The sequence below is a fragment of the Anser brachyrhynchus genome (genome assembly GCF_964034855.1).
Source record: "Anser brachyrhynchus genome assembly, chromosome: 4".
NCBI classification, from domain to species: Eukaryota; Metazoa; Chordata; class Aves; order Anseriformes; family Anatidae; genus Anser; species Anser brachyrhynchus.
Genome location: NC_137698.1, coordinates 49482807 through 49506303, shown reverse-complemented (window position 1 = coordinate 49506303; position 23497 = coordinate 49482807). Strand labels below are relative to the sequence as shown.

At 40.7% G+C, this 23497-nt stretch overlaps 1 protein-coding gene across 4 annotated transcripts in view; it reads right to left on the bottom strand.

The window, feature by feature from the left end:
* Positions 1-23497, bottom strand: part of ADAMTS3 (ADAM metallopeptidase with thrombospondin type 1 motif 3) — a 160197-nt gene that overhangs the window by 35520 nt on the left and 101180 nt on the right. For 3 of the 4 annotated variants that reach the window (XM_080591577.1, XM_080591578.1, XM_080591576.1), the window contains one exon: positions 3032-3231. In XM_080591577.1, the coding sequence (XP_080447703.1) occupies positions 3032-3231 (200 nt within the window). Of the gene's footprint in view, positions 1-3031; positions 3232-5339; positions 6052-23497 lie in introns of those variants that run through there. The other variant, XM_080591579.1, reaches the window with a different exon arrangement.

Sequence of the window (23497 nt, the reverse complement as noted above, 5' to 3'; positions counted from 1 at the left end):
AGGACATATTACAATACAAGACACATGAATCAAAGCTTGGACCAAAGGGAAAGGACATGGGAGAGAAGTAACGCCTTGACCATTCTAAGTGCATCATTTCTGTGTTGTATGTTTTACACAAGGTCCACTGTGAAGGTGGTGTCCCTGAGAAGTCTAGCGTAGAGTGCTGAGTCTTGCCACTTGCTTTCTAATCACTTCACATTGTCACCGATCTCACCTCTTCCATGAACTTGTTGAGAGTAGATTTTCCCCTGGCCTGATTAGTGCAGTGGAGTTGAGCATGTTATCCCGGCAATCACCAGTCATCCCTTACATAATTCAGGCTTAAAAGAACTAAGTGAGAAGCACTGAAGCTTCTCTTTGGCTCTTGCACATAAAAAGAGTAACTGAGCTTCAGTGCCTGCCACGGCAGTCAAAATGGTATTAAGTTTGGAGCAATTAAATAAATTATTAGCAGAAAACGTGTAAGAAAAATTTATCAGCACAAGCATATGAACTAACCATAAAACAAGGACTGAAGGCCAAATTCACGTTGGCTGTCCCTCCTGAAGTGGAATGATGTGTACTAAGGAGAGGTGAGATTGTTTTTTTTTTGATACGGGAGAGTAGGTGTTTCTGATGCTTTGCAGTGAAAGGATTTAATTCTCTTACTCAGGAATGATGGTGGCTGGTGTGACACAGAGTAAAGAGGATCTGTATGCCTTAAGAAATCATTTTGAAATGACTTCCAGAAATAAAACGGTGAGTGAAAAAAAACCACATTGATTAATTCCTACATTGATCAAATCATTATTAATTGTAAACCTGTTTTCCTAAGCCTGTCTTTATCTTTTCTTCTTTCCTGGAAAACCTTATGACCCCCATAGCTTCTAAGATGGATCCATACAGGTTTGACATTGACATGCATTAAGGAAAGGCCACATGTTGCAAGGGATTACACATCTCCCTTTACATTCATTTCATATATACATTTTTTAGATTTCCTAAGATGGAAAAAACAGAAAACATGAAAGCTTGAACAATTCTAGTGTTCAGTGCTGGTATACTATGTGACTTCTAATGTACAATGTGAACTGTGCTCTTCTGTACTGTGCATTTCCATAGAATCTGATAGTATCTTGCCACTGATTTTACAGCCTGAGATGTATATCTAGACAAAAAATAATTGCTAACCCTAGAGGATACACTATAAAAGAGTTATGTGAGTTTGCTTCTTTAGATTTTATTGGGAGTTTCTATTCATATTGCCACAGCATTTAAGCAAAAGACTTAACTAGAGGGTTTGCTTTCTTTTTAAAGTGCCATTTACTATTTAGAGCAGTTCTTTGTTCTGCATGTTTATTCTTTAAACAGGTTTTCCTTCAAAACCGTGCTGCAGCAGAAGCTAGGAATTATTGAGGATATTAGAAGACCTCTTTCTTCCCAGTGGTTTTCAACTATATCCTCTCACTGTATAAGTACAGTAGGAACAGACTCATGTCCAGAGGTCCTAATCCAGGTCTTTCAGACAAAATCCCCCTGAAACCAATGGCAATTTGTCAGACAAGTACACCTTTGCTATAGTTTTGTTGACTTTGAGTCAACAGGATAATTAAAGGTAAAAAAACTTCAAAATCTTTAAAATAGTTTTGCAAGTTTACTACTTTTTGAACTAGTAGTATTGGCAGAAGCAACAACACTGTTAGTACAATGATACGTGTAAGTTGACATATTCCAATTTAAAATCTTTTACTACTGTAAAATCATTTAAGTATTATACAAAGACCTAGTAGTAGATTTTTTTAAATAAAAAGTTTGCAGAACCTTCCTGCATGAATAATCTCTCCTGGCAACACCTGCCCCACAAAGGCAATTTCATAGGATGCCAAAACTCTAGTCCCCAAGGCATTTCCTAAAGAAATGGAGCACAAATGCATGGTGTCACTGCCCCAGTTCTCCCGCTTTCCTCTGCTTGGGCAATAAGAATGAAAATTAAAAAACCCAGGAGCACTGAACACTCCTGACAAGTCTGCTTGGCCTGCTCCCAGAAAATCTCATTTACAGAATAAACATCTTGCTATCTGGAGTTCCTAAATGGCAGCAGACGTGGCTCATGTTGTGCTAGGGAATATTCACACCCTCTTGTTTAGCCAAGCAGCAGAGAAAGAGTGTGAGAATAGAAGCTATCTTGTGATGATGAGTGTGATTAGCACTGCCTGCTAGATATCATTGCTGTGTTTATAACACAACTAACACAGGAGTTAATTAAGCTTGTAGAAGCCAAGAGCCTACCAGTTTAATCACTATCATGAACTCCTTCCAAACGCACTCAAAAACACGGGGAATTTTGGCCAGTATGAGCTCACATCACCCAGAGGGCATCTATCAACCAAAACCATTTATTGGGAGTGGCAATTCTATGCCTCATGTATGGGACAGTATCTGCCATCATCCAACGATTCAGACATTTTTCTGTTTTTTTGTTTTGTTTTGTTTTTGTTTTGTTTTGTTTTGTTTTTTGATTTGAGGTTTGGGAAGAGGATATGGGCATGTTTCTGTTCTTAAATGACCCTCTTTTTTTTTTTAACCAAACCTCTTCTGCCCAAAGCATCAACAAAACTGTTAGTACCTGCCCTCTTTAGTTCTGTATAACCAAATTTTATGAAGGAAGGAGAATGTGACACAGCACATTACATGTTAAAAGGATGCATACTAATACAGTCTCACAGAATTCATCAAGCTTTAGTTTAAAGAGAGTCTGTTTGCACACCTTGAGTGTATGGGTTAGTGGAATTATTCTGTGTGACTCTGTAAGGTGTACAAAGGACTGTGCTTTCACTGAGGGTCAAAGATGACAAATTCTTGGAATTATCCTAGAATGTGCCCTAGAAAACTGTTGAGCATCTTGAGAAGAAAAAAGCAAATCCAAGAGCAGACAAATTTATCATCTTTATATAGGTATCAAGCATGGTCTCCTAGATATTCCTGCAAGAATTTAAAAAAGCCTTTAACATTTCAAAACAAACAGCGCAGCACTGTGGAAGATACTCACTATGTTCATGAGGGTGAGGAGGTAGTTTTGAACATGTTCTTTGCCATGGAACCGGACGACAGAGTCATCCACACCTAGCAGCACCTCAATGTTGTAGTCATCATCTCCCGCGTGCCTGCGTCGTCTCAGGGTTTCATTCACTTGCTGCTCTACACTGCTGTACAGGGAACTCAGGTCTCCAAGGCCCCCAGTAAGAGACTCTACAATGAAATAGCAAGATATAAACATCTACTCCAATTCCACTTCAGAAACATCCCCCCGTACAACATCCTCGCCTATATAGTCACCACTTTGGAAAAAATAAATCGGGAACTTGGAAGAGGAGAGATTATTCTATGTACTTACAGGTAGGGGAAATCAGAGACACAATGAAAAATATCAATCACCATATGGTTCTATAATTTACTACACAGTTCATTTCCAACATAAAAAACATCCTTAAGGACAAGTTAGACCACATGCTTTACTTCCTAACCCAGAATTTCCCCCTTCCTTTTCTGCAACACATCAGGCATGTGTTACAGAGTGCCTGTGCAATAATTAACTTGTGGCCTCAGCGTCCTCATACCCAATCCGTGGAACATCTAGGCAAGAATTTCTCTTTTTTTTTTTTTCCTTTTTTTTCTTTTCTTTCTAATATTGTTTAAAAAAACAGATGTTTGAAAACCCTATCCCATGAATATCATAGATTATTAGAAGAATCCCTTGAAGACATGGATCAATGGGCAGAGTTAAGATGAATCACTTTGAATTGGCTTTTAAGGGTATATGTTTAGTAGCTTGTATCTGAAGACTCAAAAGCTATTTCTTCCCCTTAGCACAGTAAAGCAAAACGTTATCATGGATTTTTGTCAGGAAAAAGTCACAGCTGTAGGCTGCTTAATTCTTCCAAAAATCAAGCCAACACATCAACAGGCTCTAGGCAATAAACAACAATAAAGATGTCTGTTTGGAACATCTTACATTGCAAATCTTTAGCTAAATACTGCAGTCCTCACTAGGAATTGGACTATTCTTGAGTCTCTGGCTCTGCGACAGAGTCAGGGAGCATCACCGTTCCCCCAGGTCTTCCATTCAGGAGAAACAGACAATCCAGCCCTTAAACACACAGAGATATTCCTGCTTTACGAACCCTGCAAAAGCAACCAGCTTCAAAAGGACAGAAAGGAGAGGAAGGTTTTGCTGTCCACTAACACTGACTTGTATCAGAAGGGGGCATTTCCCCAAATGATGGCACAGCTTTCAAGCCCTATTTCTCTACACTGGAGCTGATGAAAGGCCAAGTTGCAAGTACATGAAGTAGACCTTCACACACTTTCAGGCAAGACTCCCAGTAAACTGCATGCAAGTTTTGCTCATGGAAGGACAGCAGGACCAGGGCCAATGTTGCGAAATGTGCTGGGTGGCCACGATGAAATTTGTAATTCATCCTGAGCAGATTCAACACCCAGCTCAATTAGCTGGGCAGCCTCTCCCTCCCAGGTACCACAGTGGTTCACAGCAACACATAAATAACTCTCCCCAAACCCCACATCAAATGGCAAGGTTGTCCCCAGTTGTTTTCAGAAGCTTAGCCCGTCACTGTGGGTGAGAGACCAGGTCTGCAAACAGCTTTACAATTCAACCACAAGTCCTCACACACTCAAGAATGCAAACCCTGTGATAGCACACAAGTGGGAAATTCATAGACAAGCTCCAATTCTAAAAATTGCTGCAGCTGGCAAAGCTGTGGAGCGCAGTGTCCAACGGAAATATACCAGCAATGTCATCATATCACTACACCCGCAGCATGAATGGAATAGCTTGAGATCACTTCAGAAAGAACCAACTATCTGCACTGTGCAGCACCTTTGGTTTGGCTGTCACTTCCCTTACTAAATAGGTGGTTTTGTGGTTCAAAGGAAGAGGAGAATCTCTTTTTTGTGTACGTGTGAGTGGGCAGGAGGAGTCAGAAAGGATTTCTCTCCCCCCCACCCCCCCCACCCCGCTCTAATATGGAGCTACTTTGTGCACACAGAAGGTAAAGGTACACTTAATATGCCAACATTTTCCATACACATATCCAGATAATTTTTTCATGTGCAATCCCAACAAAGCAAGAAAAAATAAACTCACTCTAGGAAGAAATGTATTGACCATTTTTGGCCCAGATTTGGAGGGAAAAAAAAGTACCAGAAACATTTTCAAGCATTGAGCCTCCTGCCCCCTAAAATGCAACTTGCATACTTCTTTGTATAGAAGACCCCAGTCTCCCTCGAACTGGGCTCAGTGATAAAAACAACCAACCAACCAACACCATTTCACTCACCCTGGCATGCAGCACTTTCCATGAAATGCACCAGGACTTTTCTGGATATCAAGCAGTACCCACACTCTCTACATTTTTTTCTGGTGCTAACTGGTTTTTAACTTCTTGTCTGTTGCTCCTGACTCTCCGTTAAGTACAGGACTCCTTAACAGAGAACTGCTAACGCAGCACAACAACTGTCAGCTTTAAAGCTGATCTGAGCTACTTATCAGCCAATAATTAATTAGCCTCATCCTCTGAGTTGCCATTCCTCACATCTGCGCTGGGAAGCAAAGCTGGAAAAGATTCTTTACTGAGAGGGTGGTCGGGCGTTGGAACAGGCTCCCCGGGGAATTGGTCACAGCACCGAGCCTGCTGGAGTTCAAAATGCATTTTGACAACACTCTCAGACACATGGTCTGATTTTTGGGTGGTCCTGCATGGAGCCAGGAGCTGGAATCAATGATCCTTGCAGCTTGGGATATTCTATGGTTCTCTGATTTCATAAGTCATCTCCCTAAACATGCTCACTTTGAAGTGCTGTACCCTCTCTGAAAAACCCAGGGTAGTACGAATGATTTATCTGTTCTCTTGTTTGCCTAGTTTCCATAGTCTAGCACTCCAGTGACTTAAGAGTTAACCAACCAGATAAAAGCCTGGTTTATACATACTAAGGATAGCTCTGTTTACAAATGCTGCAACCCGCATCTGTTGCCAAACACTGTATAGACTGCAAAGGCAAATAGGATGATGTCATGACACGAGAGCGGCAGCACAAAGTGAGAAGATGCCTGTGTTCCCATAACCCACTCATTAAAACTACTCTGTTATTCATGATTCAGCTGAGTACTAGTGCACTTGTGGAAATTTTAGAAGAGCTCTCAGACTTGGTGAAGCTTTGCATGGGACTGAAGACTGTTTGAAATACCTCAATCAACAGGAAGGGTTTTACCATAATTGGATCATTCATTCTGGGTAATTCTAAAAAGCTATAGCAGACACAAAGGGGAGGAGGGTCAGTAGACATCCTTTCTGAGCAGCACAGAAAGTGTCCTCAGATGTGTCCTGTTCAGGAGACAGCACTGTTATTCTTAGAAATACAAAATACACACATGTAATTTGGAACCTCCCAGGCAGGTGGACGCAGAGACAAACACATTACATTTTTGTATCTGATCTGCTCTACAGAAAACAGAACGGTTGTCCAAGTTGTTTACATTTGGTCTATGCATTGCATTGTGCCAAATGAGACCTGTGACAAAGCCAATACCTATGTTTGCAGTAAAGTTTTAGTGAAAACCATCTTTTATCTCCTCTCAGTATTACTGAGAGCTTCCCTACGTTGGAAAGGTGATTTTTTAGAAGGCCACAGCCCCTCTGATTCACAGTTCTTTGAAAATTTTTGATGTAAATGTCATTGTGGAAGCTGCAGGAGGAGGAAACCTTACGGAAAAATGTTAATAGAGCTGTGTACTCTGCAGTATGATTGCTACAGCCAGGGAAGACCTCGGCATTCTCCGTTCAGTTCTTTCTGTAGGTACTAACACGCACTGGCAATCCAAGGGCAGAGTTCAGCCTGAAGGCTTCTTGCACAAATCTTGGTTAATGCAGAAATAAGATTGTTGTCTGTGGCTTGGCAAAGCTTTCACAGAGCCCCCATCAATACTGCAATAAATAACAAATACAACCACCTTTTTCCTTTCTAACCCCTTCTCCCCAAACACAAAAGATATCTACACTGCAGGGAGCACATCATCTGCATATATCTAACCAGAGGTGGTTTTGGCATTGAGATAAAACAGTTAACACGTAGGGTAGCCCTATAGATTTGCTAGCCAAGTGCTAGGGGAGTGCCTTTGGACACCCCCTTATCTGCACTTTGGAGCTGCTGTCAACAGGTAATGCAGAAATAAATCTTTCCTAACAAAACTCTTCCAGAGCACAGAGCAGGTAATTCAGACACAGAGTGAAGTGGGAGAAAGAACCCCCCTTATTATGACAAGTGGGAAGAGATCACAGCAATTCTTACTGAAATGAGTTATTTAGATTAATCATTTGAAGACAAAGGTCCTCTGCAGGTTAATCTACAAAGCCTACCGGGCAGCTTTGAATGCACTGTCTAGCACACTGAGGAGGCAGGGCTGTTGTTGGATGGCAATTCTTTGTTATGCACAGAGGAAACTAGTCTGTTTGTTTGCAGATTTGTGCTAGACAGACTAATCCTTCCTAATCTCATTCTGGAATTAGCTGGTTCATTATCTCTTCCTTTTTTATTCTGCTAGTCACCTGCATCTTTTACTTCATGACTTTACCTGTCAGGAAAAGATTAGTCCATGCTCTTTCACCAAGTGAAATGGTTATGTAAACGTTTGGGTAGCAAGACAAAACATACAAGATTGCATGCACATATGCAGGTGTGTATTTTTATTTTGTTTTTTCCACAGGACACATCAGAGCCTGTCTACCATGCATCATGCAGCAAAAATGAGGAGAGCAAAGAATGACATCTTCCTCCAGTCCAGCTGGGGTTTCTCTGCCAAGAAAAGGCAGGAGGAGTTCTGTGAATGTAGCGAATGAAGTAGTGGAAATGGAACAGGAACACACCAAAAGGGAATCACCCCCACATGCTTTGTCATCGTATTTTGTTGAAAACCACAGCTGCTAGCCTCGCCTTGTGCCACCTCTAGAGACTTGGAACCATGCTGCTGGAATCAGAAGGTAAGTTTCTGTCAAGCATGCATATATCTGCAGAGCCTCTCTGTGAACCCAGAGGGGTGTATTCAAAAAGACAACTCCTTTGCAGACCAATAAAGTCTGCCTCCCTTTCAGATCCTCTTTCAGAAACACCGGACACTTCACATAAACACCTACGTCAAAAGTCAGGCACAACTGTACCCCTCCTGAATGCTCTCCCATATTAAAAATAACATATATTCTGGGTCACAGAAGGAATCTGTTCACTTTTTCCTTGAGCATAACTTAGAAGAGTGAAACTATAGCTGTGTCCCTACTATATTAATTAAAGCTGTGATCTGCCCAAGTCCAATTTAATGAATGCTGTTATCAGTCAAACCTCTCTATACCTCAAGAGAGAACCCTAAGAGTTTTTCAAATGGAAGACTCTTACAATATTATTTTATACTTTAAAATATGTGGGCTGAATTGTATGATACTTGCACTGCCTGGCAATGCCACTGAAATCAGCAGCATTCCTTTTATGTATCCATGTACATATGTTCCTTATATATACTTGTCTAAGGAATAACAAGACACAGCTGGATGCTGCATTCACACACATTTCGCTTGGTGAAGTTGAGCTGAGTGTGACATATCAACACTTCACTCATTTTGAACCAGTACTAGAGACCTCAGCTAGCTGAGGCAAGAGAAAGAAGGCAGGAAGATGCTCTTCAGCAGCAGGAAGAGTTATCTTCAGAATTAGATGAGCCTTGCTTGATCCCTGACTTTCCCGTGTCAAAGGCATCTCAAAAAACAAGGAAACATGCAGGCTCTAAGAAATACCTCTATAAGCAGAAGGCAGAGGTTAATGCAGTATAACTACGTACCTCTCCACGGTAACAGCACTTATTTACTTCAACTCACATGTGGCTCTGAAGAGCGAGGTGATACCTCTCCTGGACATCAGACTCACAGAGGATCTCTATGATCTTCTAAATCTGTCTCTTTTGGAGGTGCTTCTCTCATCTCAACGTGTCTGAGCTAGCAGACAAGTGGATCAAATTCAATCATGCACAAAAAGGAGAATGTCCCGAAACAGTGGCAAAGCAAGACAGGACTCGTGCTCCACTCCTAAACACTAACTGCTATCTGGAGAGGAGCCTGGCTCACCTTCCACCCATATGGACACTCTTGCATCTTGAGCTGGACATGGTCAGATGGAGTGGGCAAGACTGTCATAACTTAACGGTGACCTACGCCATTTAGGCATAGGTTTAATGCTTAGTATTAATAGCAATGCTTTTAAAAGGAAAAGAGAAATGAGCAGAGAAGGAAGAATTGCATTTCAGTGAGGATCCTAAGCATGAAAACAGTGGTCAACAGAGATGAGATCTAAGGAGAGAAAGGAAGTATGAGTGAAGATGGAATGGAGAGATCGGGGGCCTGCAAACATCTCAGTGAGGTTCTTCTGAGCTTGGTGAAGGCCCAGCAGTGGTGCCAGAGGAGGACAGCTGTACGTCAGGGCACACTGGTAAAACTGTGTGTGAGGCCAGTGTGTGAGCTCCGGTTGTGTCCCCGCACCCACTGCTGCACAGCAGGTATATGGGCCACACATTTAGACTCTAGGAGCAGGATGATGTCACAGAGTCACCCATAAGTTTGAATTTCTTTTTGCCAAAATATTAGGACCTACTGACAAATTTAGGAGAAGCAAGAACTCTCTTGTCTAATTTAACCTTTTCCTGAAAATACACTTGGCAGTGGAGTGTAGGAGGCTCCACAAATTCATAATGAAAATAAATGAGAAATCAGTTTGGAACAAATTGGGATCAATGTATATCCCTTCTTAACAGGTGTGTTAACACACAAAATGTCCCCCAAGACAGCTGTATTCTGTAGCAACAGCAACAACAAAAAAACATCCATCCATTATGCTATTTTCAAAGAAAGGAAACCAGGCCAACTCATAATGTCATTTCTAAAGTTGCATTAAGTAGCCGTTGCACATTTTTCTACTTGTTAAGGGCTGGACAAATGTGTTTGCATGATTGCTTTCTCCCCTAGTTAGAGTTTCTTGAAACTCTGTATTTTCTTCAGCTCTCAAAACCTTTGCTAGCAGGGTGGAGACAGGCATTCACAGTTAAATTTTTCTCTGACCCCTTTTCCCTGTCTCAATGCTCGAATCTTTCAGGCTGCTACAGAGCTTAGTCAATTGCATTATTTTTCTCTGTTGAACTTGGTGCATCTGCAGGCAGGACAACAACACCTACAGCTTCTGGCTGACTTTGAGGGAAGGCCTTCAGTATCTTTGACCAACATGTCAAAAAAAACCCAAACAAATAAAGGTAAAACCAGGGCTTGATCACTGAAGAAACAAGCTGAAGATAACCTTTCACCGTTTTGATCTTAGAGCGAGGTCAGTAAGAGGGAGATCTGATGATTGAAAAGCTCAGGTTGGAAAGGCCCTCTGGAGGCTGCTCCGTCCAGCCTGCTGCTCGAAGCAGGGCCAAATTCACAGTTCCAGCAGGCTGCCCAGAGACTCATCCAGGCAATTTTGAAGCTCTTGGTGGATGGAGGTTCCAGCACCTCTCTGGGCCCTGATCCAGGGAACCACCCTCCCAGGGAACAATTTTTTCCTAATATTTACTCTGATTCCCTGTGTTCCAGCTTGTGGTTGTTGCCTCTTGTTCTTTTGTTACCCATTTCTGAGATGTCTTCCATATATATATAACCCCTGTACCTAATGTTATTTCCAAATATTTACACATTAGTTGTCTTTTTCCAGGGGTCTATACAGCACTCAGACATGAGTGCCTTCAAGACATAAAAAAGATGTCATAAAAAAGTTATTCAGTAGCTTCAAACCTATTAAAGACTGAGATTTTATCTAGATTTTAGCTATGCAGCATGTACAACAGATTGTCTTCAGCAACTTGGTTTATACAAAAGCTCAGCTCCCATTTAAATGCACACATGAAACTCAGCCTGATTTAGAAGAATTTCAAGTATTACAGTGGATTTTTAACAGTTGCACAACACACTTTGCTGACTACGTGGTTTGTTCCCTACCAACTACCTCTACAGAAAAACCTAAGATGTTGGCACCTTCTAAAGACCTGATGCTTTAGATAGGAAACAAGAGATACCAGGAGGTGATGACTCATCTGGGAATACAAGAATACCAGTTGGCTTCTGCAGAAAGTTTACCAAATAATTACCATGAGAAACAGCAGGCTGCTTATTTATAACAAAGGTCAATATATGCACTTCAATAAATCTGTGAAGCCCGTGATTTCTCTGTCTGTTAAGGCTTATCTTGAAGTTTGCCTTTTGAAAAGCCAAGGAACAAAAGAATTGTCACTTGGGTCAAACGCTGATGCCAAAATAATTATGATTTCTAACTTATTTTCCCCAGGAACTATGTACAATTTATTTTATTTTATTTTATTTTTTGTGGCACTGCTGGCACAGTCCATTTAATAGGGATCAGTGCTTGCAAAAGAAACCACCCAGATTGTCATGTGGAAAATATTATGTCAGGATGTTCTCATTAGATTCTGGGATGCGCTGAAAGTTGTGTGCTTTGATTTATTAGGTCCTTCAAAAAAAATTCTATCGTTAACCATGCTCCCTTACCTTTTCTTGAAGAGTTGCATGAAATCACCTATTAACTCTAGAAGAGTTAGAATGACTTTCTAACAATATCACAACTGTTTTTTTCACATGCAGAGCCCATCCTTAAGCATCACTGCCCTGAACCCCCCTTCCCACACAAAACACATACACTGGGACTTGCAAACTTCACCGAGAGCCAGTTCCTTAATATTGTTATTGTCTTTTTGGAATGTGTGTGCAAGTTTGTTGCTACTCTTCACTGCTTAATTGTTGCCAAAACTTCTGCTTGTTTGTTTTTGGGGGACTCAGCTAAAAGGAAGAGTTCGTATCTGCAACAAGTATTACCAAGCAAGTCAGACAAAAGAATTACATGGTAGTGTATGTGCTTCTAGAAGCCAAAGGACACCCTGCAGGGTGTCCCTCTGTGTTATGTCACAATAAATATTGTCGATTAAATTTTGATAACACTTAAACAAAAGCAGTTCTATTACTGCAGAAACATAGTGTGGAGATACAGAGAGGAGAGAACCAGATTTAACCTTTTCCTTAAGGGAGACATAACCATTGCAAGTCATTCCTCCTCTTCTCTGAAGACTTCTGTAAATTTGTTGGAAAAAGACTGATGGGCATAGTAGAAAAGCAAGCTGTCAGAAAATTACCTGGATGTGACTCCCAGTTGTGCTGCTCTGTCAACCACCCAACAAAACCAATGGGAAGCTGGTATCATGTTCAGTCAATTCTGAATAGTACTGTTCAGGCAGGTGTTCAAAGGCATCTAAAACAAGTTGCAGTGGGAGCTAGGTATTAACCTTGCTTTTTTAAGTCCTACCCAAATAAACATGAAATGGTCATAATTGCTAGGCACCCTCAGATCATCAGGCTAAGAAGGTACATGGGTGAGATTTCAGTTGTTTCCTACTTTTCAGAGCTGCTGTCAGCACCATGTCAGACATGGGTGGGAAGAGGGACTGGGAAGAGTCAGACATGGGAGGGAAGACTGCTGAAAAGTCTTAGAAGAGCAATAGGCTTTTTCTTCATCGGAGGTCGATTTGTGCATGAATGGCAGACCGAGTCTCAGAGGCACCAAGACGTACACTAGAGGATAGTGAAGAAAACAGAGCTCCTGTGGGACCACCAAGGTGAGAACCTTTTCTATTAAAAAAAATGGCTTGAAATCTCAACAAGTAGCGGTCACAGTCTTATTGTTTGCACTGTGATAAGCCTAAAGATCTGTGTACAAAAATCAGCAGGTTTTGTACAAAAACCACACAGCACTAAGTTCAAAGTGCCCTATTTCTTTCAATGGCAGAGCCAGGCAGAGAAAAACAGCTGAAAAGCCATGCCCATCATGTGAGAGCTGCAACCCTACGGTAAATATAGCCCAGAATCTTTAAACACATAATTCCTCCAGGCTTTTTGGCTACTTTTTGACTGAAATTATATTAAATTCAAAAGTGAAGTAAAAATCCTGGGAAAGGCAAATACAAAAAATACAAATTACAAAATACTTATCTCTTAAAAAAAGAAAGGGAATTTATTTGCATCCCAAAGCCTAACAGAGCCAATGGGTACTGGAAATATATTTACATAAAGTAATCTTCACATGAGGGTATCCAAAGGGATGGTGAAAATAAAAAGCTGGTCACACAGCACAGACACAGAAGTCGCCTGAAAATACCGAAAACCTACAAAAATATAGGTATCACTTTACAGATTAAATAATACAGTGTTTAAATATTAACTGAAGATATGTAGGAGTTAAAGAATTAAGAAGAAAAACTCAGTAACATTGCCCAGAAGATGCCAAGAAAATGAAGGCACAGGAAAGCAAAATTAAAGAAATGACCACGCATCAGCTGTTCTTTCTGCTGTATGTTATACACCACGTATGTATTGAAGTGAGCATCTAATAACGTGACAAGCAAGGTTTGTTGGTAAACGTCACATCTTGTAAAGCAAGCTAGCAGAACTGAAAAATCCTGACAGCGTTGCAAGCACACAAGCTTTTTGAAACAGAAGCAATAATCATTCAAGAGTACATGCTGGAAACAATTGTTCTGAGTTTGATAATACTCAGATCTTCAGATCACATGACAGGAAATGGAACTGGCATTTGTGGACCATTAGCAGAGGAGAAAGATGCTATGGCATTTCTTGACGAAAATGGAGTGATAGGTAATTTAGAGCTCTTAGGAGTGAGGAGAGCCTAGGGGAAGTCTCGGAGAAAGACACGCCAACAAAATGGAAGAGAGACCTCCCAGCCTACAGGATGACTGCTTACACTTCCAAGCTAATGGTGAACCTAGTCTGATGAACTATCCTCTGAAATAAAAATAGCAGCTAATAGGTTCATACACAACTCCACTTTCACAGTACATTAACCACAGTGAGGAACCAAGGAAAAAAGCAAGAAAAAAATCCTGTAAATTCATATTCATTCTGGTTATCTTCCAACTTCCTCTGATGACTAAGTGAGCTGCCCCTTGGAGCGTCAACTCTGTTTATACCCTCTTCAGTGGGATCCTTAGAGTGACAATGGCTCAGAGAATTGCAAACAAATGGGAATTAAAGGCAGGTCTGAATCTCTGGGTTGCAGGATTATTCATTAACTGCATGAGCTCAATGGGCCACAAACATAAATTATTATCTTACTTTATTGTTAGACTTTGAAGAGAAATGAAAATGAAAGTGCTGACTGACTCCATAAAATACTTGCTTCTTTGGTACCTTAGTAAATCTAGTTGCAGAACTCCAGGAAGGATGGAAGATTTCCTGCACTATATTCCTTGTTAGCTCTGCAGAGTCAGCATTGCCCTGACACAACAGGAATCATATCATCAGTGAAAATGTTTCTTAGCACTTGTTTATGTGACAGATTGATGCCAGCAGCACACTCAGGAGGCCATGCAGAACCACCAAATTCTGTATATATTTGACTATGTTTAGAGCCAGCTTGGGATAAATTTTCCAATGCAATCTGCTAGAATTTTACCCCCTAATTTTCTTGTCATCAACTCCCTACTTGGCACGAGGTTTTGCTAGAAATGTAGGTTATCCTTACCTGACAGCAAACATACACAAAACAAAGCCAGAAATTAAATGGGATTACGGAAGCTATAATTAAGTATGTCTCAGTTTGAGTCAATTTTTAACTGTTTGTTTTCCATCCTATGACCAGAAATTGGTAATACCAAAACCAAAAGAAGAACTTCATCTGGTTCTAGAGTTCTCACTACTGGAGAGCGTGAGTTTGCTAGAGCAAGCTTACACTTGATATGCTAACATTGCAACAGTTCTGTGTTCAGATGATTCCTGGTGAAAGCAATTTTAGATTCATCTGTGAACTTGCCATGCCCTAGGACTTAGAAAGCATAAAAGAAGTGTTGCTAGAAATGCAAATATCACTGTGAGGTTGTAACACTTACAATCATACTAAGATAAGAAGCAGCTAGAAAACATTCGTGGGTGAGGGGTGCTGGCAGGCACAGTGCTATCGTAAATAATTGGATGTAAAAGTTATGGAATAAACCTGTAGCCTTTAGCTTGCAGAGCCAGAGTGAGTCTGGTTCATGTAAAGCAAGCAGGAGGCATACATCTGAGGCATGCCAACTTGAAAGACAGGAGTTGTTTTTAGAAAAGAATGAAGTCCATGGCATGTGCCAGATCTGCACCAAAGAATGCCTATGAGATCATTTCTCAAAAGGCCTTCCTTCCATAGTCCTGACATGATATAAACTGGTTTGGTATTTACGCATGCTGGAAACTCCTTCAATACATTTTACAGCTTTAAGTAAAAACAGCTGTCACCACTCCGAATCTGCTGTTAGAAATACCACAAAGACACACACACACGGCACTATGCAGGCTCTCAGACTTGCAAAAAATAAAAAATAAAGTGCCACAGGTGCACTGGGATGTGAAATACAAGTCTACTCAGATACCTCAGGGTTTAGCAAAATGCTGTCAAAAAGATGCCGCGTAAGTCTCAGAATCAAACTGAGCTCAATTTGAACATGCTGCCAGTCTTTGCTCAAGGACTGCTGGCTTCTACTTTGGCAATCAGAAGCTTAAGAGCACAGTAAGGACACTCTCCATATCCACTACTGCAGCAAAGAGGAGAAGTAATGCTAAAAATCCACAGCCTACTTTCTGTATAGCCCTGTGGCCTAGGGAATATATTAGCACCTTGCCTTGCCAGCACGAACACAAGATCACAGCTCTGCATTAGCTTAACATGGACCTCAGGACTTGTATGGCCTTGCCCTGGCTCATCTGCTCTTGACCTTATTTTTAGCTTGGTTTTAGCTGTAACATCGCACTGCCCATCAAGAGATGACTGCTGTCTGTTTTGTCTAACAGCAACAGTAAAGTTATCCAATAGTCTGATGATTAATGGATAAATTGTTTTAGCTTCAGCTTCCCCCTTTCATTGTTACTATAAAGACTTATTCTATATATAGAAAAAAGCTAACAAATCAAAGTGATCATGGGATAACGCTATCTGCAGACCTGTACCAAAGAGTTAGAAGCAGACTGCTTGACAACCTATATCAGTGACACCAAGCGGGCCCATAACCAACAAGGAAAAAAAATCCACCATCAGGAGCAGAGGCCTCCAAGTGAGGAGCTCACACCACTGCAACTCAGAGCAGCAAAACACAGCAAGGGGGAGGGAAAAAAAAAAAAATGGGGCAGATGTTTGCAGGCTTCCATGTATCAGTTTTAGTTGCATTTTTAAAATAATTGGATAATTTGAATTGCACATGGTAGTAGGATTGTTACTGTATTTGAAGTAACAGCTGTATTTTGATCAGGTTGTTAAAACATTAATTAGACTAACAATAATTTTTAGTTGTTTTGTATCCACGCAAAGCGTATTCTGCCTGCCCATCATGATAACCTGAAAGAGAAGTAGAGCTATGGTGCCTGGGCACAGAGTCAACAGCTACAGAACAAACTGCTAATGGAGAAAGGTTCTCCCATCTTCCTGAAGCGACAGCAGGATCCTTCCAGTCACCTTCCAGAAAAGTAGCTTCCCCATTTAAAAGCTTAGCAACAAACTCCTGCTCTCCAAAAAAGAAGCTCTGACTAAAGAAGAGATTTATCCACTGACAAATCCCACAGCAATTATCCCTAGGAGAGGAAACAGTAGTTCATTTTAGTTTCCTTCATCAGAGAATGAGATAAGGAATATATGTATGTAGTTTTGCTAGTCAAACTTTGGTGTCAGAGTATGGTTTCTAGTAGGCATTCAGTGCACACTGGACTATGGCAGGCAGGCTGTTGGCATTGCCTAGCAGAGCTGGCAGCTAAGATATTTAACTTGCACAAATGACCCCAGCGCAAGAGTTGAAACTGGAGACTTGAATCAGGACAGATCAGGGGACATGAGAGTACTTTCTGGATGAACTGTAACCTCTTTGAAGAAGTAAGAACTGCCTATTTATTATTCGACGCTGCTTAAGTCAAAACGGCATTTATTCTCTTTTATTTCAACCATGGAATGTTCAATTTTCTTGTAAACTTAACTCACTATCGAAGCTAACCTGACACATCGATGAAAGGACACGAGGTAGCCCTATCAGGACTGCTCACCACTGCTGCTTTAGACCTTCCACTGATCACTCCCAAGGTCACTACAGGCAGTGGCAGTTCTAACCCTCTGATGTGACAGAAGGCAGCAATAATAGGAAAAATTTGCCATGAGGTTAAAACAAAACAAATCAAAAAAGCAGTAAACCCCATTTATAAATAGATAGCTGCAGGTGGCATGAAAAGGGGAAAAGCAAAAATCAGAAAAACAAGCCAACCAATTCCTTAATCATAAAAGCCTAACAATTCTTCTTGGAATAGACTTTCTTTGTGATTTTTGCTTATGTATCATTTTCCCTCATTAAGGGGGCTCTTACATCTTCCCTTTTGTTGGACGTCTAACTGCTTTGGTTGTTCATTTCGCTTCGATGAAGCGGGTGATGTGTTTATATACAGTTGCTTAGTTTGAAATGCTTTGAAAGGAATTTGTTTCTAAACATGTGGAACCTGTTATTGCAACAGTAAATGTGTAACAGGAGCCTGGCGTGGCCTGTGCTCATCTGTACTCCCAACCACAGTTATTATCTGTACTGAGAAGCTCACTGTCTACTGTCAACAACAATTACATTCTAATCATCTCTTTATCTGCCTTAAGCCTCTGAAAGTCTGCAAAGCCTACTACAGTGGCCAGACAGAACAGCAAGACATCAGCTCCATTTGATAGGGCCTTCTTTGGAACGGGGAGGAGCGCCTTGCCAAAAGCAGGGAAGTAGTAAATAGACAAATTACTCTCATGGAAGGTGCCGAGCTTGGTAACTAACTAGAGGGCCTTGTATATGCCACCAACATGCAATTGAATGGTCTACCTGAAAGTAAATAGCTCAGAATCTGTGCCGTGACCAGCTTCCCAAATTACATAAAGTCATTGTAATGGGAGCCTGTCAGTTTGCCCCTTGCAAGGGGAAAGCTCTCTCATCAGCTCAGGAAAAAGTCTATGTCATTTTCCAGGACAGCTTTTGTATTCTCTTGCCCACAGAGAAGCAGAAGGAATGATTCCCTCACTAAAATGCTTCAATAGGAGAGCTCCATGGCTATGCCTTACTAACACAGACTGAGCCAAAATTTCTATCCAGCTGGAGAGGAGAGCTGTGAAAAGCTGAAGATGATGCAGCTAAGCTTTTCCATTAATGTAATTACCAACAGTGAAAACACATCATAAAAATCCAAGGAAAAAATGTCAGTTGTGAAAAGGTGGGGCATGGTAACCTGCTACTTCAAAAATGCTGAAGTACAAGAACATTTCACACAGCAACACACTGGAAAACCCAAAATATACTTTTTTTTTTTTTTGTAGAAGGAAAGAAACATAAACACATTTCTCAGTGACTTGCACTGCTCTAAGTTCTCTTGAACCTCCGAGTCCAAACAAACCACTAACACCACAAGTTTTTAAGAAAGGACCTGTGAGTGCTGAGCATTCTCTACTCTCTGCTGCCATAACAACCCTTCCCTGATGCCTACCCACCTGTACAGATAGAGCTATGAAGCCTGGCCAATGCAGTTGGAGGACACTGGCTGTAGCAGACCTTCAGTCTGATGCAATAAAACACCTGAAGTCTGAATGAGAATGAGAAGTGGAAGAGGGAAGAGATGAAGCTCTGTCAAAATGCCAAAGCTGGAAGCTTTGCAAATAACGAAATGAAAGATTTCTCAACTTACCGGGATCAAAATAAGTTCTTAGCTCTTGTATGTTCACGTGTCCACACAACAGCTGTAGAAGGAATAGCTAGGCCTGTTTCCCTTCTGAACTAAAGGAACCTCTTTACAGGTATAAAAAGGAAAATTATTCTTCAACATCCTCAGTCTCTCTTCTGATGTGGCTACAACAGATGCAGGGCTGCAAATTTTTCTTCAGACCGTATCCAGGCATCAGCTGATACTGACCCAGACACACAGACATGACACTCATCTTCCTTTCTTACAGAATGGCTGATTTGTCTGCAAGGGTAGCTTTGGTAGATTAGGTCATACATGTAAGGTCTTGGTCAGAATAAATGAGTGTCGTTGTGTATTATTATACTTCATATTTTATTTCAGAAGAGATATTTAATGTTGGCTTTTTAACAAATCGGCACTAGCAGAAGTGATATCATACTAAGAATGAGGTCAAATACATGACATCCATGCAGACAGCCTACATGGCCATCCAGCAGTGTAGGAGGTAATCATACCACAGATTAGGAAAAAATACCATGTTTGACCAATAACTTTCCACTTTCATCACACTTCAGATTTACACTTAGTTCTTGTGCTAGTGAAATCGATGAAAAGGATTCAGCTTCATTTCTAAGAGAAACTGTTTACTCTTCAGAAAAATAAGAACGGGAAAAACATTCAGCTAAATCACGGGAGCTGAAAGGACAAAATATTGAACCTAAATACTGAAAAAGATGTTCTCATAATTTATGCTAATATGGACCACAGGAGCACAAGCAAGCACCGTGGCTTGGCTTAACACCTTCTTGAATTCATATTTTAAAATGCAACGTGACCACGGCTTGGAGTTAAGTTACACCCAGGTAAATACTGCAAACAGTGCTTTTAACTGCTGCATTCAAGTCACGGTGAATGAAAAATTCATTCTAAAGGCAAGATACAATAACAACTGAAGAGACAAAGTTAAAATGCTAGAGCATTACTGCTAAAGATAAAAACTGCTAATGATACTTAGTCGCTAATTTATTAAAAAGACAGGAAAGGCAAGAAAAAGCCGCAACATCCATTTGACAAACTATAAAACAATGGCATGGAAAGTGCATTATAGGGTTTTATTCAAAATCTCTCCTGTCCAATCTTTGTGCCTTCTTCATTGCTTTTCAATTAATTCTATAAAAAGTGTTGAGACACCATTTAGTGTGCTTTGCTGGGAAAATCCAGGTCACAGATGGGCACTTCCTGCCTCAGCAGTGAACTTCATCTCCCAAAGCTAGATGTGCCACTGCTTTACCAATCACAGCCCCAGGACAGAGAGCATTTTTCCAGAGGACATTTCAGGGAACAGCACTCGCTTCATGACTCTAAGCATGCTTTCCTCACATAGCCATCAGTGCAGCCAAAAGCCAAGGAGGTGAACATAATGGGCAGACTCAGCTGTTAGATGGCTTATGTAGAGATAAACATTTAAAGGAGACAGAAGACAGGAATTCACAGTATTCAGTCGGATAAAAGGAATAACTGAGTGTGTATGACTGGAAAAGAATGTGGGAAAATATTACAGGCCCATATTACCAAAACAAAGAGAACTTCAAACACCCTTCCAATGATACCATGAGTCACAAATTACTCCAGTGTTCAACAATGGGTCATTTCCTTCCAGTGCCTTACTACTGAGTTACTTGTTAATGTAGCTGAAAGCATAATTGTCCTGAATTGCTCAGTTGTCACTAAGTGGATTCCAGCCTTCTGACATTACAAAGCCCAACAGCGGTTTTCTGGAGACTGGCCTTTCCACAGGCCCATGCACCTGCAGCGATACCAACTGAAGTCCAAGGCAAGGTTCCTTCACTGCTAGTAACCAACTGCCAGACAGCATCAGAAGCCAGCATTTAGATAAAGGTTTGTATGCATGACAGGCTGCTGAAGGGACACAAAACTGTTTGCTCCAAGCATGTACCCCAGAAGATTACAACAGATTGCAACTGGGGATGATCTTGGCAAAGGTTTCCCAGCAGCAGCTGGAGTGTGGCAATTTCTGTTTGAAAGTCCCCAGCAAACCCTGACTTTGGCAAACATTAAAGGCTGTGGATCTACTTGACAGCCTGGTGACTTCCATGCAAAGACTCCTGATGTGTTTGGATGACAGATCAAAACATGCAGGGGCTACCTAAGATACAAAGTGGTGCATTTCAACATCTGAACCGTCTTATCTTCTAGTAAGTGCTGCACATCATTACCACATTGTAACAAAGAAACTATATAAAGGAAGTTATCTTTCTTAAACAGCACCATCTAATACACACACACACCTATATACACAATACATACATAGAGATACGTTAGATTATAATGTTTAGATATTAAGGTGTATAAAATGGAGATTCTGAGGATGGTTTCATTTGCCCATCAACCCCTATGTCAAGCTGAAATACTTTTTTCTTTTTTTTAATGTAACTTGTACACAAGAACTGGCTGGAATGATTTAGACTGAATCATTTTTCAACAGCAACTGTAAGGTTTGATTTGGAAAAAAATATATGAGGTGGGGGATTATAAATATATTCCAGATAGCCTTTCTGGCTTTTGAAAAGTTCTGATTCTTCATTGCAAACTAACATCCGATGTCACACGTACACACTAATGCAGATTTTGTGAAACCATGGCACATTAGTGAAAGCCTACCCAAGAGATTCATTTTCTGTAAGAGAAAACTTAAAAACTGGAAGGGCTAAAAAGGGGAGGGAGCTCTCCTAAATTAGAAGCCAGTTGTCAAATCTCACAATTCCTAATGAAGCAGAACCTCTCCTGCCTGACTATGGCTATAATTATACAGTGCAACCCAACAGTGATATACTTATAAAAAGCATACAGCTTGACATTACATACATACTGATGTCCCAGTATGGTCAGTAAAGAAAGAGCAAATAGGCAACTTATGAATTTTAATTTTGATTGTAATACTACAAAACTGGTTTACAAACAGAAGAGAATCCCCCATTAGCCTTCCTGTTTCCTTTCAGGGAAGGGAAAAATCTGCAAGGCCCAAAACACCATGGCCTCAGCAACTGGAACAGAAGTTATTTCATCATGGATTCATTACCCTTCAATACTTTCCTTTTTTCATATAGATTCTTACACAAAGAGGCACTTTTTTTTTCTTTCCATCTCACCAAATTCCTATTAGTGAGCCAACCTTGACTGTACCTCGCACAGATGTGTTATGAATATAACTCCCAGTGTTTCCACACAGGATATTTTGATCATTCCCCTCTCTTTCCCCCCATCCCAATCCCATCCAAAATAGCACAGAGCCATAAATTCTCCCGTTCTGACCTCCACCTCTTTCTGGCCTGAAAGACAGTGCCGTCTACGTTTGCTTGAAAAAGCAATAGCTAAACTGAGTTTTTCAGATAAATTCATTTCTGCACTGCGTGTGCTGTCCAACAATGGAGGGGAAGTATGCTGAAAACACATTCTGTATGAGATTACTATACACATTGTTAACTTTTTATGCTCAGAACTGATTTTCTGCCTCCTGACACTTGCAGTTTGATTTTAAGACTGCTCGGATAACACCATACATTTCCAACAGTTACATTCAAATTAATATTGAGGGAATCTCACCCTAATGCGTGAGTATCCACAGTGCCATTTATTTGTGGAATGGCATTCAAGAAGCATTTCTTGCCCTGTATACCTCTTAAATAGCACTCCCTCTGTGTGAAGCTGTTCTTTGAAGCCAAGGAATTTCCCTATTAAAGGAGAGTTGCCAACTTTCCCTATTTGGCGAGAAGGGTCCCATTCTTGCGCCTCTCTCGATTTCCTGTACAGTATGCTTTAATGAGCCCTGCAGTCTGGTGGAAAGCTAACAAAGACAGTGAAATAATAATAATAAATAAATAATAATAATAATAATAATAATAAAGGATAACCTGAGATGGGAGAAGATTTAGAAGAGTTTTCCACAGAATATACAATGGGTCTGACTAGACATATGACAAAAAGGGACAACTCGCCACAAATGACTGAATGCTATAGAGAAAAAAGCCCCAGTGTGCACACTGCTTGGGGTGGGCAGGGGTGAAGAAGGGAAATAAAGATGGCTAGCACATCACAAGAGCTGTTTCAGAGTGTACAGAAATTATGTCTTGGTCTTGAGTATATAAGTTTCACTTTATCAGATGGCCTGTTAACAGTCCTAAACTGAATGAGGCCGGTTAAGATGCCCAAGCCATATCAACGGGAAAACTCCTGAGGATTATCTCTGACTTGCAGGAACAGGAGGTCCACATTTGACCACGTTTTACAGTCAAATTTGGTGCTGAGTTTTTAGTCTTCATTTTGCCAGTTTTAGACACATAAAAGGAACTCTTAAGCTAATGTTAATCAGTAACTTTTCATGCTTTTTAAACAAAATTACAAAGAAAAAATGCTTAGTCAAATATTATTTGTCTTGCAGAAATACTTCACAAATACGAGCTACAAAGACAATCCGAGGCACCAAAAGAAATGAACAGCATGGTTTATGGAAAGCTGAAGCAGGTGTTGGAAGAGAACACAAGGTTATTTAGAGGATAGTTTCTTTTTGCACAGCCAAATATCCTGATAGCCTGTGCGACTGAGTTACATCATTGTAT